Here is a 17,770-nt window from a genome sequence, read left to right as displayed (position 1 = left end):
AAATCAAATGCACTCACACTAAATTCTTCAGATCAGTCATTTTGGCTTCATGCACACACCCTCATCATGGAAAACACACGAAGAAATGCGTTTATGCTGTCTTTAAAGTTAAATGCATAAGTTAGAAGTTGATTTTCAGTTGGGTTTTTAAAACAGCGTCAGAGTGAGGGCTTTCGTTCTAGTTTGGTGTCAGAAATGACGACAGTGTGAGCGCTCTCACCGCTCTGCGCTCTCACCTATCTTGGAAGGTGCTTCGTTTTTCCTGTTAGCTACGTCTCTCATGTGGAGCCGGCAGCCGTAATGGAGGGAGCTAATTCACCTTTGTTGCTAATGTTTCACTACGCTTCTGCCTTGGAGATTATTTGTCTTTTTACACTATTGGTCCAAGTCAAGCTGAAGTAAAACACAGAAAAAGCAAGCCCTGTGTGATTATTTAAAGACTTGAGAATGTTAGCTAGCTGTCTAGCTACGCGCTGCAAAGGCAGTATAGCGTATGATGCAGCTTCTACGTTAAAGGTAACCGATCTGCCTGTCGAAGAAGGAAATAGAGCTGCTGCACGAAAGTTTGGCATCAATGAATCGATAGTGAGACGCTGGAGTCGGCAGCATGAAGAACTGACTCTGCGTTTTACTGCCGTGTTACAGGCACTGTTCGGAAAAAAGCATTTATTTAATTAAAAGTTAAAAAAACCTTTCTGTGTAAATATCTCATGTTACAACGTGGACACCTGCGGCTTATAGACAGGTGCGGCTTATATATGTACAAAAGTATTTTTCTTTTTAAATTTAGTGGGTGCGGCTTATATTCAGGTGAGCTCAATAGTTCGGAAATTACGATATATATATATGTATGTGTGTGTGTGTGTGTGTGTGTGTGTGTGTGTGTGTGTGTGTGTGTGTGTGTGTGTGTGTGTGTTTGTCAGATTTCTGTGTCAGTGGATCACTTGTGAACAGAGTCAAGTTTTGCAACAGCAACTTTTGATAAGAAAATATAATCAACACATGAGAGCGGTAAAACTATCAGAAAAATGCTAAAATATCTTCCCACTGTCTCAAAAAACAAGACATCTGAATAGAAGGTGTGTTTGTAATGCAGAGACAAATTCCCAACACTGACTGAGCTGATGCAACTCATTTTTTATAAATTTCAACATAAAAATGTATTAAATTCAAAGCTGCTGGCTCAGAGCTGAGGACCTGTCCTTGGAGAAAAACAACCCCAGACTGACTCACATAATAACAGTGACACCAACAACGCATCACAACGCTTCCCCCAAAGCCATCAGAAGACATTAGCTCACCACTTCAGGGACGAGGCCATACTGTACACATGTCCCTCCTGGGCCACCATCTAACAGCCTGTGCTCGTAAACAACAGCGAAGAGCACTATGTGGTAAAAATAGACCGCTGATACAGTATATTCATGCCTGCCTGCTTTCTGAGGATTTGTGTTTGTCCTCAAATAGACTGTAGACTCAGTTGTGTTCTGTCTGTATGTGTCTTCAGCACACAGGAGTACAGTGATGGCACACATGTGGCTGTTATACCAACTCTAACCTGTGTTTTAGCTCTATCTGAGTGAGGAGGAGGAGTTCTAGTGGAGAACAGGGGTCCGTTTGACAAAACAGGTTCAACAAACTCTGTGTAACCCTGAACTCTGAGTTTTCGGTTCCAGAACGGCTGATTTGAGTTGGTTTAATCAACTCGGAGTAGTTTCACCCGGAGTTAAGCGTGTGCACCACAACTCTGAAAAGCCAGTATCAATGGAGCCACGATTCGACGAGTCACCATAGCAACGGGGAAGCGGAGGACTACGTTTTTCAACCCATTTGAATTGGAAATCTTAATGTGCTCATATAGCAACTTTGAACACGTTTTTAGAAGTGCAACACCGCTGCAGCTGCAAAAGAGAGGGAGACGGCGTGGGAGAACATTGCTGCCCGGCTCAATGCGTAAGTTTAAATCACAATAATATTACAGGGGAAAACTGTTTGAATGGTAGCCTATTAAGTTATTTCATTTAGGTGCAATCCCGCGGGGAAGAAGCGCATGTGGCAGCAGCTTAAGATGAAATATAAAACATTGTTCAAACAGGTAAGACATCGGCATAATCTCATGGAGGTACCTCATTTTGATCATGTTTTACATTGTGAAGTAGCCTAAATATTAAGTGGTTTTTTGACTGTGCAGTTGTTTTATCCCACACACAGCCTAAATGTCTGTATTCATATCATGTTCTGTTAAATAATTAAGCATATTTAAACTAACACAGACTTCTACTCAGCCAACAGAAAGAAAGCAGATGCCTGTAAAAAGGGTGGTGGCCCAGCACTGCCAAATATTTCTCTTTTGTCTTTTTTTTCCTTTGGGCCCAGTATCACTCATCTAGGATGAAGTGTCTGCTGCCATTACAGAGGGGGATCCAAAAAGGCATATAGAGGTATGTTACTGATAGTTCTCTTCCCATTCACATTTCTTAACATTCTGGTGGAATATAGAGTGTGATATTTAGCCTACACTGAAGTATTACACATTCTCATCCTTTTTAACAGAGCATGGTTGGGCAGCAGCAGGATGGTCCCTCAACTTTCACTGCACAGATTGACACAGTGAGATGGATGTTCAGTAAACACAAGAGGTTCAGTCCATGGAATTCATGTGCAACTGTATAATTTAATGTCCTCTATGTATTCCCAGTTATCAGTAAAACAGATTTACAAAATGCACTTGCTGAAAAATTCCAGAAAATAGATAAAGAAATGCAATACTTGGACCACCAGATTAGGAGGGCAGATCTGGAAATTGAAATACTGGAGCACAAGTTAGAGGTGGGTGCATGGTCACAGGTGAATTATGTTAACTATTGGAACATTAACTAAACTAGCTCTTTTATTTGTAGGAAATAAAAAAGACCAAATGAAATGTGTATCATGTCTTTATTTGATTGCTGTAGTGATGATGGTGACTTAAACTCCAAAGTGATTATGGCATATGGTGTCTCTGACTGCTCTGCCGTCCTGATAGCTGGCAGGTGGATGGGGTCATCATCTGGGTCTTCAAATTGTAGGGCAGGGTGTTGCTCTCCTCTAATAGTGGCAATATTATGAAGAACAACACATGCCACAATATCACAGGCCCTCTCAGGGGTCACCCTGAGGGGACGTAAGCACTGGAAACGGGCTTTCAGCAGGCCTATGGTCATCTCCACCTGGGCTCCCGTCCTGCCGTGAGCCCAGTTGAAGTTCTGTTGGGGGCCTGGTTCAGGGTCAGGGTATGGGGTCATCTGCCTAGGTTGGCATGGGTAACCCCTGTCACCCAGCAGAAGGCCATCAAACTCTCCTGTAATGTATAGTGGATACATTAGAGTATATTAAAGGAGGGAGACAAGTGAAATATATTGTGAAAATCTTTAGGCTGCTTACCACGTTGCAGTCTGTTGCTCAGGTTAGACTCATGATAAGACTCATGAACAGACCCAGGCCACTTGGCCTCCACATTAGAAATTATGTATGCAGCATCACATATGAGCTTGACAGTGTAGAGAATGACAAATGTCGAACTATGATGCAGTCTTTAACATTTTGAAAGTCAATCTACCTGTAGCGTACCTGCACATTTATGCTGTGAATGGACTTCCTATTCACATAACTGGCTTCATTATGTGAGAGAGCTGTGGTGGGGATGTGTGTGCCATCTATGCAGCCAATCACACTTGGAAATCCTAAAAGAAATTAAAATTACTAATCCCAGTCTGAGGTTGCAGCACAATGTCATTAACAGAATATGATTTAAAACTAATTTAACAGATCTCTACATCATTCACCTGCAATCCTATGGAACTCCTCCTTGATTGCTCTGACAGGTTTATGTCCAGGGAAAGCCACAAAGATGGGTAAAAACCCTTTCAGAGCCAGGGACGCTTTTCTGACCGTCCTGCATACACTTGCCTTACTGAAGTGTTCTGCATCTCCAACATTACATAAAAAACTTCCATTTGCAAAGAACCGCAGCGCAACACACAATATCTTCTGGGATGTGAGAGCATGACTGCGGTTGGTAATGTTGCAAATGTAAGGACGGATTAGGTTGTGTATGTAGATTATGGACTGTGATGTGAAACGGTACCACTCAAAAAGATAAATGTCCGGAAATGCGAGAACATCTATGCGCGGTCTGACAACAATCTCACGACGAATATTTAATTCTCTGCACAGTAACGCTGCTCCTTCATCCACTGGATCGTTAATAAAAGGACATGCCATTTTGACACACGGCAGAACTAGACTACGCCAAAACTCGCCTGCTGACTGAATGAATGAATGAGGAAATCAAATAGCGTGTGACTGAAAGAGGGCAGACACAGAGAGAAACTCGAGGTTTACTGAGATAAACCTGGTTCCGACCAGGTTAAGTTCATAGAGTCCCTCTTTCCCTGGTTTGTTACCTCTGTCACGGGCCGAGCTCAGCCCCACCCCCCTTTCGGCCGTACATTCCCCTGCCGGTGTGTCGCCGGTCTGTGAGGCTCTCTGCAGCTGTTGATTAGTGGATTGGGTGCAGCTGCGGGAGAGCCTCCCACCTGCAGATCATTCCATCTACTGCTATAAAGACCGGCTTCACATGGCAGGGGATGTGGGACCATACTGCCTCAGTACCTTCAGCCGAAGTCGACGCTGCAGCGCTGAAGCCACGGGAGCAGCCCGTTTTCCCCGAGCCGTCTGCCAGATATAGTGGGTGTGGACCCCTGCCGCCCTCTGGCGAGTGCGTGGACCTTCCCCCCCGGACTGCCCCAGTTGGCCGGTGTGAGCCCGGATTGTCGCTCCCCTGGAGTCTGACTTCCCCCTCCCTGATCTTTGTGAGTTCTGGCCATAGTTGGCATTATTCCTGTTTTGTAGTTAGTTTTATGAATAAAAACCTGTTTTGGTTGTCGCCTTGCCTGACGTCAGCTCTGTGCCGCGCTCACCTTGGGTTCAAATCCCCCCAACCCGTGACAACCTCTCTTTGTGAAACGGAAACGCCGAGTTTCCTTCATTTCAGGGTTAACAAACTCACAGTTTTCACTAAACCTGCTTTGTGAAACGGACCCCAGGTGTTGTTGTGATGTGGTCTGAATGCTCCTCCTGGTTATTTTGGTCCTGCGCCTACTTTTTACTTGAATTAGGTAAGTGTAGAAGTGACAGGGAAAATGTGTAGAAACAGAAACGGTGAGCATGAGGCCGAAGGTGGAAAAGAAAGTCTATTTTATGTGATTGCAGCCAACAGGAGTGGGATCTGAGGTCCAAAATTGTGCCACAGGTTTATTCTGACTGGATCCTAACAAAAAATCCTATATTAAAAAAAGCACTTTAAAACAATACTTATGTTTTTAGAATAGCACTATTATTTTTAAGTGTAACTTCTTGCTGTAGTGCTTCAATGTGTAACTGTAAAATACAAGAAAGCAAATTAAACTCAGAAATACAGTAAACAGATGTGAGTGAATGTACAGTATGGACTTGGTAGTGTATGTGTGCATAGATGTGTGCACTGTGGGTTTCTTCTTAATAGTTTAGCAGGTAGATAATGAAGTAGACTGAAAACCAGCCACAAAGATTCACTCTGAAGTTGAAACAATCTAGATATGAATACACCTTCATCTTCCTCAAAAAACACACAGTGGATTTGACATCCATATTCCCTTCTAGTAAGAGCTTTCTGGGCCCCTCTACTTCATGTGACAGGAGTGGGTAGAGGGAATAACAGCCACACTGTGGGCTCTCTGAACCCTCTGGTTTACCTCCTAAACCTCATCATGATCGTCCCTGAGGTTCACATCTCAATCTAGACTACTCCCCCTGGTTTTTATTCCTGTGTGTCTGTTTTTCATCACAAGAAGGTTTATAAACTGTCCTTATTCATTCAGTATCAGTAAACAAGTCTTCTCAAAGCACCCCTCCTCTCCCCTTATTCTCTGCTTCTCTTTCATCTAGAGCAGAAGAACATTTTCTATCCCAGCCCTGCTCTCGTACATCCCTCTGTTTCCCTTCTAAAACCCTTTTTTTTCTGACTCCATGTACTGTTCTCCCCATCTGTAAGCCTCCAAAGTCTTTCTTCTTGTTCTTTATTTTGCTGCACATGTCTTCTTATCTTTTCTGCAGTGCTTAAATACTACTATTGGTGACAAAGACCCACCCTGGATGCTGACAAAAGGTCTCATTACACAGAGAAGACAGAGCCAGCAGCACTCAGTCTTACACGTTTTCTATCCTGTGTACACACATTCAATAAAGCACATGCATGTTGCATGTACCAGTACATGAGCAGTGTGTACACTTCATGCGAATTAAATCACTATCTGAAACACCAATGGACAGAGATGTCTATGTGTGAACACCTACAACACACATATCAGTAAAAAACATTCATGCACAACTGTTTAGTAAATGAAAAAATACAAACAACATACATCAATCCAGCAGATCTGCAGTATGTTTGTATCTGTGTGACTGGGAAGGTGCACAAATCCCAATACAGGCCCCTGTGTTGTTGAGGAAGGATGTTGGGGGTGTGTATATTGATCAGAGCTGCTTAATAGGCAGGTTCAACACTGCGCTGGTCCTGTGGTGAGCTGAAGGCTGCTTCGGTCCTCATTACGGCCTCCGATGGGAGGCAGGAAGTGTTGAAACGAAGGACGAGGAAATTAATCCTCTGGAACTCTGGATCTCCATAAATCACAGCAGCACACAAAAAACACTTCAGTTCCTCTTGCGAGGGACAAACGCACACATGCAGCCATGCTAGCGTGGGCACATCCACAAATGAAAGAGACTGAAACAGCCACATGGATGAGGTAACATATAGAAGTGATGTCCACACACCCACTCACACACAGAAAAGCACCAGAGTCGACTGATTCTATTTTTAGTTTCCCATCTCTGCCTGCTGGAAACATACTTATTTCCCAGTCTGCTGAACACTCGTCTCCTATTCACGTTACTCTGCTGAAAGTTCCTTTTACATTAAAACAAGAGCTTGAGCTCCATCTGGGCTACCTGTTCAGTCTGATAACTCTTGATTTTCATTTAACACGGAGTCAGACTGTTGTATTTTTTACAAAAGCTTCACTATTCCCCAGTCTGATGAAACCTCTTCTTAATGAGTCATTCTCATACAAATCTATTCTCTATTACAAGGAAGAACTTGCCAGAAAACTGACAGCTTTCATTTGTTTTTAGTTGAATTTCATGGCTTTGTCTGCTTTAAGGTAAACTGAAACCATAATAGTTAACCATTCCATTCCTGTTCTGCCCAAGTATGTCCAGGATACAGCTGCAATGTAGTCCAGGAGGACAAGGTATTAGGACAGGTAGTAAAGACATTCCTCTGCCCGGTACGTCTTACAGCTCCTCCTGGGGGATCCCAAGACTTTCCCACTCCAGATGGGACATAAAATCCTTCCAGCATTTTCTGAATAAAACCCATGGGTGTCCTTTAACTGAACTGGCCATAAAAAACCTCTTAAGGGAAGCATCCAAGAAGCATCCTCACAAGCTGGAACCACCACACCAAACATGATGTCATCTGGATGTCTGAGCTTCTCATCCTGTCTTTAGGCCTGAGGCCAGCACTACTATCTGCAACCTCATCTGTTAAACCAAAACCCATGATCATATCAAAGAAACAAAAATATCACTACAGATGTGAAGTGACACTGCTGGCCATGGCTTGGTTCAGCAACAGGGCAGCATCATCCCCCCCCACCCCCCCACCCACTTATTCCACCAAAAAGTCTTTGCACATCCTAACCATGAAAATCATCAATGGGAGAAGTAACAGCGGAACGTTCATCAAAAAATAATGACTTGACTCAATGCTGAGAATGCTTGCTTTGACATTAACACCTGCGTTATTGATGCTCATTCTGTAATCATCCTGATGACTAACTTCAGCAGAGATTCAAGAAACAAAGCACAGCAAAGCCATAAGAGGAATGAAAACAGGACTCACCTATGATGGAAAAGCAGCAGACGAAGAGATCATCATGGAACATGAAAAGTAAAATCAACAAAAAAATAAATTACAATTTGGTGTTTTTGAAAAATTATACTCTCAGAAGACACACCAAGATGTGAGATGTTGGTGCAAAAACATCATTGGTGAATCAACATGACACCAAAAAGGCGTTTTCCTTCACCTAGTTTTCTAGCAGAGGTTGTACAGACACACAGCTACAGTAGAGAGGAAAACAGTTAACTGGACACAGGAGAGAGAAGACAGAGTGACCCCTGGATGCAAAGGAAAGGGAACATGATTATAGTGTTAACACACCTGGACAGAAGAGAAAATGAGAAAGTTGGTTTTGAACTGGTGAAGATGCCTACTGGTGTCACGAAAGAGAGAGTCTGTGGGTTGGTTAGTTGCAGCACCCGTCAACAGCAACACTGGGAATCATGAGAACTCCAGCAGTGAACATTGGGAATTAAGATACTTACAGGTTAAAGTCAAGCCAGTCCACAGCCCCAGTGGTCAATACTTAAGTTCATGCGTTAGTCACTCACAAACATTCCACACTGGACAAGCCAATAAGCACCAGCCAAGTTTAGACAAATGTGTCCATGCAAGGAACAGTGCTACTGGGTTGAATTATTAATCTAAAAGACACAAGCAATCAATCCTGCCCAGAAAAGCAAAACAAGTTTGAACTACTGGAACTACCTGAGCTGGATGGAAACATCATGCATGGCAAACATTTGTCTTTCTATCGTAGCTACTCTATGTACTTCTACTCTGTCCAGGGCTGACTACAACCAACCTTCAATGGGGACAACTTGAGGGACCACGGTTGGTTCTTCGGTGGGATCAGCAAAGCTGGGAAAGAAGGGCTTAGCTGCAGGGTTAAGACCAGATCCTGGAGGTCCCAGAGGGTTGACTGATGGAGGGGAAGAAGGGGTGGGGACAGGGGATGTCTGTGGGGAGAACTTCTTAGCTTCTGGGGATGTGGGAATTTTAACAGATGATGAGGATGAAGAAGAACGTGACTTCTTGGACTGTTTCTGGGTTGATTTGGCATCTTTGTGCTCTTTAGGTTGGAACTCTTGTGCTGTGGTTTTGGGGGAGCGAAGGGGTGCTGGGCTCGGGGTGTCGAAGGACAGGCCTAAAGGTAACGGATGACCTGAAGTGCTCATGTCACTGAAGTCAAACAGCTCACTGTTGCTGCTCATGTTGGAGTCGTTCCGAAGCCATGAGGCATCAGAAGGTGACAGAGGTGGGGCTGAGGCTAACACCTCACCTTTGGGGGAGAGGCCTGGGCTAGCTTGAGAGGCAGGGCTGAAGGCTGAGGTGTCTTCCTCTGGCAGGCCTTGTATGCAAGATTCTTGGGGGGAACTAGTGTTGTCAAACATGCCGCTGTCAACCATATCACCACCTGCTGCTTCATTCTCTGGAGAGAAAGGTGGAGAGAAGGGCTGGTTGCTGTGGCCCAAGCTGGCGTTTTCAGTATCCATCAGGAGGTCAAACGGATCATCAGAGGGAGGAGCAACAGGCAAAGAGCCCAGTGCTGTGTTGTTGTTGGTGGAGGGCATAGTGAATGGAGCTGCTGTGGCTTTCAGTTCACTGTTCAGGACCAGTGGACTAATAGTGGCAATTGTTGGGGAGAACAGATCCTCAGAGAGAGGGGCAGGGATCAGACCTTCACCTGAATACACCTCCTTTTTCCAGGGGCTGGTGTCTAAGTCTGCCTCCAGGTGTACGTGAGCTGCACTGCCGAGATTCATCATCATCTCCTCTGTAATCTGAGAAGCTGCTGCAGATGAAGGAATAAATGGTTCTGCCATCACTCCCCACTCTTCTGGAAGCTTCTTCCTGTTCTTACCCCTTTTGCCACGGCCTCCACTCTTTCCAAGCTGCTCCTCCCAGCCACCCTCTCCTCTGTCCCTCCTCGGGCCGATCCTATGATAGAACTCCTCTGCTGGGGGAGTGTTTTCTCCCAGTGCTTGCACTTCACCGTGGCCTCTGCTCTCACCGTGTTCGTAAGATCCCTCATCTTTCTGTCGTCTTTTCTTCTTCTTCTTCTGTTTTCGGTCTGATCCTTCCCCATCCCTTTCATCGCCTCCAGCATAGGCGGCACTCTCACGGCTCGGCCAACTGTCAGGCGCTTCGTCAGGACTGGCTGCAAGATTGCTGGCATGTCGACTGATCACCGAGGAGACACTGGGAGTGAAAGGGAGGTCTGAAGATAGGCAGTCGGCCTGGTCTGGCCAGCAGTCGCCTAAGGCACCTTGTTGTGGATGAAGAGGGGAAAGTTTAAAGTTGGGGAGGTGGATACGACCTCCTTAGTCTAACTCAAACACAAAATAACAGAGAAACTTCAGAACACATCACCAATGCAAAAACAACACAGCACAGAAGACTGTCATACCAAAAGTACACACACATTTACTGCAAACAGTTCTGTAGAGTTTAAATTACTGTAGTTGTCACAATTATTTATATTCAGTGAGATGGTAGTGGGGGTGACAAGATGACAAAATGGATCAGACACAGCAGAAAAGCATCTGGATGGATTCAATCCAAGGTCAGGAGGGGTGCACGTTGTTCCAAAAAGTTCTGCCTTCATCACCACAGCCTGTGGGTTCCTGCTTTCATTAATCTGTTACCCTTCAGTCATACAAGCAACATGGTGTGTGTTTTAATAATCTGTAAATAGAAACAAAGAAAAACCCTGAGGGAAAGTCTAACTAAGCTGTGATTGCATTAAAATATCCTCTATGCCAATGCTGACTGAGAATTAAGCACAAATATGCGCTTTGATGCTGGTGAGCAGTGACTTAAGTGATGTAGAGAACAGGATGTGTTTGGGTGGCTGACTCAGAAAGCTCGGGGTCTCACTCACACAACAGAGAGCAGGTTTCACATATGTATAGATACATATGTGTGTGTGTGTGTGTGTGTCTGTACATGCTAATAAAGGTGAGCAGTCACTACAGTGTGTCCTACCTGTACATGTATGTAGACACAGAAAGACACTCTAAAACAAAAACAATGCATAGTGGTCCCACAGAAAAGAGTCAATTACAAGCAGCTCTAACTAATCCTGCCTGTGTCAATTCTGAGTGAATGTATGATGAAGTTTAGGCCTATAGGGAAATTATGATAGATGGCAGCAGTCAGTGTGATTTCTAGAAGGCAGACGGTAAAGAAGGGAGGAGGAATAAAGCGATAACAGGGGCAGAGGGGAGAATATCCGCCGAGACAGGGTTGGTTTCTACTTTGGCCCAGTTTGTTTCTAGATTTCTGTAACATACACACACATAAATATAGAGGAAGAGCTAAAGTGGAGCAGCTGTCAGGGCCCATACAGTACTCTCTCTGGAGGGCCATATTTCATATTAACAAACTCATAACAGAACTCTGCTCTGCAGACTGCAGTAATTGGGAGAGGCAGAAAATCACATCAGCCAAATGCATCAGAATGACTTAAATGTTGCGTGGCACAACCTCATTACACCAGAACAGCAGTCTGACTGTATGTACCTTACTGTAGTCACTCTGTAGAACAGTTAAACGTTACAAACTAGCAGCAACAACATGTCATGTCTGTTCTCTAACGGTGCTTTGACTGAACTATACTGCACACTGGAATGAAGATAAGAATAAAAAAGGATTTTATTTTTAATCCACAGCTGAATTAAAAAAATAACTGTTTGAATATTAGTTTCCTTTTAACTGCTTTTCAAAGGCAACAGCTCTACCTCATAGAAATGCATTTATCCAACAGCCCGAAGAGTTACATTCAAATCAAAGAAAAGCTTAATTATCCACTATGCAACACCTGGATCAGACTACCTAAATCAGATCACTAATACTTTCAAGATGCTCCAGGATCCATACTGTCATTCCTCCAGGCTACTGTCAAGCTACTGTTCTGTTGGATTTGAACCTACAGACTCTCCTTATAGCTCTGGTGTCATGGTCTACTCACTATGACATAATATCCCAATGTGCTTTTTACCTACTATGTACTCAGTAGTACAGTGTATGCTGAACTGAAAAGGTCAATTATTCCAGTTGTCCTTTGTTTCTTTCTTTTTCTTCAGCCTACCCTCTAACATGGTAATTACAGTCAGAAGCACAGAGCCATGAGAAAGTATTTGTCCCCTTCTCGAATTTTACTTTATTTTTTTAATATTTCCACCACTTAAATGTAAAGACCATCAAACTATTTCAATATTAGACAAAGATAACCAAAGTAAATACAAAATACAGTTTTAAATGATGATTTAATGTTTAAAGGGAAAAAATAGCTATCCAAACCTACCTGGCCCTATGTGACGATTGTCTGTTTGTCTGTCTGTCTGTCTGTTCGCAACATTACTCAAAAATGGACAAATGGATTTGGATGAAATTTTCAGGGAAGGTCAGAAATGACACGAGGACCAAGTGATTATATTTATAGTCTGCTTATAGTCTGGATCCATGGATTTGTTAAAGATTTCTGTATCATTGCGGGGAGTGGCATGGCATCACTGTAACCATGAAAACAAGTGAACACTACGTCGGCTGCCTGCTGACGATCACATAATTACAATCCTACTACAAATTAACCGCTGGGGACTTATCAGGACTTATCCATAAGAAATGGTACAAGGAACAATTGATTCAATTGTGGGGGTGTTTCTTAGTCCCATCAATTCTCACCTGCTACATATCATGTGATTGGGTATCCATCTGTACATACCGTACACATGCATAACACACGCCTGTGCTCAGCGCAAGGTCATTTTGTTGGTGTGTACATCTATGTTAAATGGAAACATTCTATGTTGCCGTGATCTCTGCCACAAATTTTTGCAAGATTTCAGCCGTCAGAAATGACACAACAATCGAGCAGCCTTGGCAGAGTGCTGCACTCTCTGAGGGCTTTTCTCGTTAAATCATGAATTAACTGTGGCTAATCACATTTTTTGGAAAGCGAGTTCAATTTGACTGATCACACCCAAGCCTGATTACCTCCAGACCTGTTCAATCCAGAAATCACTTCAATAGAACCTGTCTGACTAAATGAAGTCAGCCAAAAGATCTCAGAACGCTGCAACAAAATGATCCAAAGAAATTCAAGAGCAGATGAGAAATAAAGTCATTGACATCTATCAGTCTGGAGGGTTTCAAAGCCATTTCTAAAGCTTTAGGACTTCAGAGAACCACGGTGAGAGACATTATCCACAAATGGAGAAAACATGGAACAGTGGAGAACCTTCTCAGGACTGGACCAACGACCAACATTACCCCATGAACACAGTGACGACTCATCCAAGAGTTCACAAAGGAACCCATGAGAACATCTAAAGACCTGCAGGCCTCCCTGGCCTCAGTTAAGGTCAGTGTTCATGACTCAACAAGAAGGAAGAGACCGGACAGAAATGGATCCATGGCAGAGTTCCAAGGTGAAAACCACTGCTGACCAAAACCAACATAAATGAAACAGACTTCTGATGATCCCCAAGACTTCTGGGAGAATATTCTACGGACTGATGAGACCAATGTTGAACTTTTTGCAAGGTGTGTGTCTCACAGAAAAAGAACATCATAGCAACAGTCCAACATGGTGGTAGTGTGATGGTCTGAGGACCTGGACGACTTGCTGTGATTGATGGAACCAAGAATTCTTAAGAAACAAAATGAAGGTTTTGGAGTGGCCTAGTCAAAGTCTGAACTTGAATCCGTATGAAATGTTGGCAGGACCTTAAAAAGGCCGTTCATGCTGAAAAACTCTCCAGTGTTGCTGAATTAAAACAATTCTGCAAAGAAGAGTGGATCAAAATATCTCCACAGAGATGTGAAAGTTCTAGAAAACACTGCTGAGGGCAGCCCAACCAGTTATTAGCCTTAGGGGGGCAATTAATTTTTCACTCAGGGCCAGGCAGCTTTGAAGAGTTTTTTTTTTAACTTAAAAAATAAAATCACCATTTAAAAACTGCATTTTGTGTTTACTTGGGTTATCTTTGTCTGATATTTACATTCGTATGATGATCTTAAACATTAAAGTGGGGAAAATATGCAAAACATTAAGAATTTGAAAATATTTACACATATTTTTAGTAATATTTAGTAGTATTTAGCTGTATATTTGTCTGTTTAGTAGTTCCAAATAGATTTAAGTGTATTGTTTGAGCATCATGTCTAACCTTTATCATTTAATATTTCAATCTGATGATTCAGGACATCTCTGGAATCTGAGCTTTTGCTTGGCTGTAATGCTGCTTAGATGACACTGACCAGCTGTTCTCAGGTCAGTTATTGGAATTCAGCTCTGCTCTGCTCTGCGCTGTCACTCAGACTCATGAGGTTTCAAGAATCTGCATTGTGTATCTTGTAGCAGGGAGCTGGTGTCTGCCGCATTGTTGAGTCACCATGTGTTACCTAGTACCTCCACACACACATCCACAGACTGTCTTAGTCAGTTTCAGGGTGGCAGCAAGAGGTTAACGAGGAATAGTGGTCTCCATATTCTGTTAGGAACTTATTAAAAACTTTGAATGAATGAATCATCTATGAATACTGCAGAGTGAGTCGAGCTCTGCTGGTCAGCTGTAATGATCCCAAATCATTTCTCAGATAGTGCCTGGGATCTTTACTTACTGTAACTGCAGCTCTTTGTTGGACAGGCTTGGGTGAGAAACAGGCTTTGATTTGTAATTTGCTTTGTTCAACAGTTTATGCAAACTTCACACTTTCATCCAAATATTTTAGGCTATTTATGAATCAGCGTCAAGTTTCCATCTATGAAATAAAACATTAGTGTGCAAATGTCTCACATTAAATAAGTGATGCTCTGGTCAGATATATAGATCAGTAGTGAGGCCAACCGTGAAGTCACGGATCCACATTACCAAGACTTTCTGAGACTGTTTATAAATGAGACATAACGCCCAGATCTGGAAAGACAAGTGCTTTCTACCTGCATTCTTTCTAACAGCCAGCAGGTGGCTACTCCGTATTGAAGTCTATGAGAAATTGACCCTGGGTCTGATTTGATCTGTTCCATCAGGAAACATTTTCCTACTCAGTTTGCTGCCAAATTCAATGTTTCAAAACAGCCGTCCACAAAACAGCTGACATCACTGTGTATAGTCTGCGTCAGTAGTATGTGAATGAGATTTCATTTTATTTTATTTGGGAACTAACAGAGTTTTTTTTTCACGATGGTAATGAGTATTGGCAGATAGTCTTAGATGAGGTTCAGAATCAGTATCAGCTGCATTAAAGTCCTGCTGTGTTTCCAGGGACAGGGTTTCACTGACACAAGCTTAACAGCAACTGAGCTAAAATGCACAAAATGCAATTTTTACAGCTTTTCTACTCATGAGCTCTTGCTGGTTATTACGTTACACCATCCACCACCCACAACCTGAAGTAGGAAGGTCTGCGATGAAGGACTGCCTTCTACTTTTAAACATCTCTGCACAGTTATTTGGGGCCAAACTAACTCTAAAGCCAGAAGTTCACCAAATACAGAAGCAACCACTCTGATGTGTTTAGTACGGAGACCACCTGCTGCGTAGCGTCCACCATGGAGGCTCAGATGCTGTGAAGCTTTGTGCGTCTGCTAGGCTGTGTGTGTCTGTTAGTCTTTGCTAGGTGACACCAGCCACAGCATGGTGACAGCTACTACTCAGAGCTATCTAGGACCAGATGTACATTGAAGTGGAAAGCCCGATGGTGTGATTGGGGTGGGGGCTGATTAAGAAAGAGTGGACAGTGAGAGACACAGACAGCTTCTCTCTAGGACAAACACACACAGATCCACACACACAAACACATTAACATACACTCAGAACATACATGCAGTATAGGACCTGAAGCCGGGGCATGATGGAGCACCCTATAGATGTCAGCATCAGATGTGCACTGACCTTGAGCTGCGTGACTAAATCAAAGCAGAGTATGTGTGTGTGTGTGTGTGTGTGTGTGTGTGTGTGTGTGTGTGTGTGTGTGTGTGTGTGTGTGTGTGTGTGTGCATGTGTGTGTGTGTGTGTGTGTGTGTGTGTGTGTGTGTGTGTGTGTGTGTGTGAGGGAGGAACTATAGGGAAGCACAGACAGACAGCTGACCTGTACAATGCACCACTCTGTGGAACAAATCAGCCAAAGCAGCACAGCCATGTTCATACTGTATATGATCCATAGATAAACAGATCAGAGTAATGACTGCTATGAGAGAGCAGGCGGTGAAGAAAACCTTTCACCATCTAGGGGCTGTATGGTTGGAAGAAGCACCACTGCAAACTGCTGCAGGACTGGGTCATTACAGTCTGAATGGCTCTAAGCAGCATTCTTCAGTACTTACAACTGATCAGAGATGTACACTACCATTCAAAAGTTCACTTAGAAATGTCCTTATTGTTGAAAGAAAGGCAGTTTTTTTCTAATTAAGATAACATGAAATGAATGATAAATCCAATGTAGACATTGTTAATGTGGTAAATGACTATTCTAGTTGGAAACGTCTGATTTTTAATGAAATATCTACATGGGGTACAGAGGAACATTTCCAGCAACCATCACTCCTGTGTTCTAACGCTACATTGTGTTAGCTAATGGTGTTGAAAGGCTAACTGATGATTAGAAAACCCTTGTGCAGTTATGTTAGCACATGAATGAAAGCGTGAGTTTTCATGGAAAACATGGAAGTTGTCTGGGTGACCCCAAACTTTGCAACAGTAGTGTACTATAGTCCTTTTCAGACTGGGGAAACAACAATGTTGCTACATTAATCTGTTAAAGGGGTGGAATTCTGCCATTCAGTCAAATGTCACTTTGATTTTAATGTTCCTCACAGTGTATGGGATACAGAGTAATGGTACGTGTGCAATATTTGTCGCAGCCGCTAGATTGGACAGTCCACCACATGACTTAATAACGCACTAATAAACAGAGATAGCTGCCTGCCAAACTGACCAAATAACTAACAGCACAGTTTTTTCATAATTTCTTAATCACTGAAAATTCAATCCACGTGTGATGATAATCTAAGTCCTACTTTAACAACAGGTAGATGAACACTCCAGCAGCTGTCAGTCTAAGGATGGCTGCTATGTACCCATATGATCAGCTGATAAACTGTGATTCTATGTGACAGCTCACCTGACTGAGGTGAAGATGACACTATAGATCCTTCTCTATCCCGTCTCCATGTCAGGGGATTCATGAAACTGTTGTGAATGCATAAATATGTACAACTCTCTCTTTTTGGAGACACTCACATGGACTCTGCAGATATTTAGGAAACTCAGAGAAAAGTCTTCTACAAACAGTCGGAAGCAACAAGCTAAACTTCAGCTCCTAACTCTGTCCTAATTCCTGTAAATTTTTATTTTCGTGGACATTTCAGTTTGTAAAAGATGTGAAATTGCATCACAAAGTAAATTATGTCGAAAATAAATGTATTAAATTTAGAAAAAGACTTTAGTTAATCAGTTGACACACCTTTACGTATGACGCTTATGAATTCCCATTCGTTAGAACCGTGATGGTACAGCTCAGACTCGTGTCGTGTTGAAAGTGACGCAGAACTGCTGGTTGGTCTGACCTGGTCAGATGGATGTCATGACTTTTATGAGGAGGTGAGCAGAGTGCTCATGAAAACATGTTCAGATACCTTCAGATTAACAGAAAGGATGCCTGAAACGGGCTTTTGATTATTTTCAGTCCAAAGAGACAAAGTGTCTGAAAGGTAAAAAGCAGAAAGGGGTCAGCCAAAGAAAGATTCAGTTTTTTATTTTTTTAATTTGTCAAGTG

At 42.9% G+C, this 17,770-nt stretch overlaps 1 protein-coding gene and 1 long non-coding RNA gene across 2 annotated transcripts in view; one reads left to right on the top strand and one right to left on the bottom strand.

The window, feature by feature from the left end:
- LOC111578709 (microtubule-associated protein 4) overlaps nt 1-17,770 on the bottom strand; it is a 173,733-nt gene that overhangs the window by 70,350 nt on the left and 85,613 nt on the right. The window contains exon 7 of the mRNA XM_055007113.1: nt 8,790-10,253. Coding sequence (XP_054863088.1) covers nt 8,790-10,253 — 1,464 coding nt within the window. The remainder of the gene's footprint in view (nt 1-8,789; nt 10,254-17,770) is intronic.
- On the top strand, nt 1,413-2,905 carry LOC129348001 (uncharacterized). The gene is made up of 4 exons (XR_008600393.1): nt 1,413-1,953; nt 2,026-2,095; nt 2,377-2,441; nt 2,554-2,905. It is a non-coding gene; the product is annotated as an uncharacterized LOC129348001 (long non-coding RNA).

Source organism: Amphiprion ocellaris, chromosome 22, assembly GCF_022539595.1.
Source record: "Amphiprion ocellaris isolate individual 3 ecotype Okinawa chromosome 22, ASM2253959v1, whole genome shotgun sequence".
Classification (NCBI taxonomy): Eukaryota; Metazoa; Chordata; class Actinopteri; family Pomacentridae; genus Amphiprion; species Amphiprion ocellaris.
The sequence above is the reverse complement of the archived record's forward strand: the minus strand, read 5'-3'. Positions and strand labels throughout refer to the sequence as shown.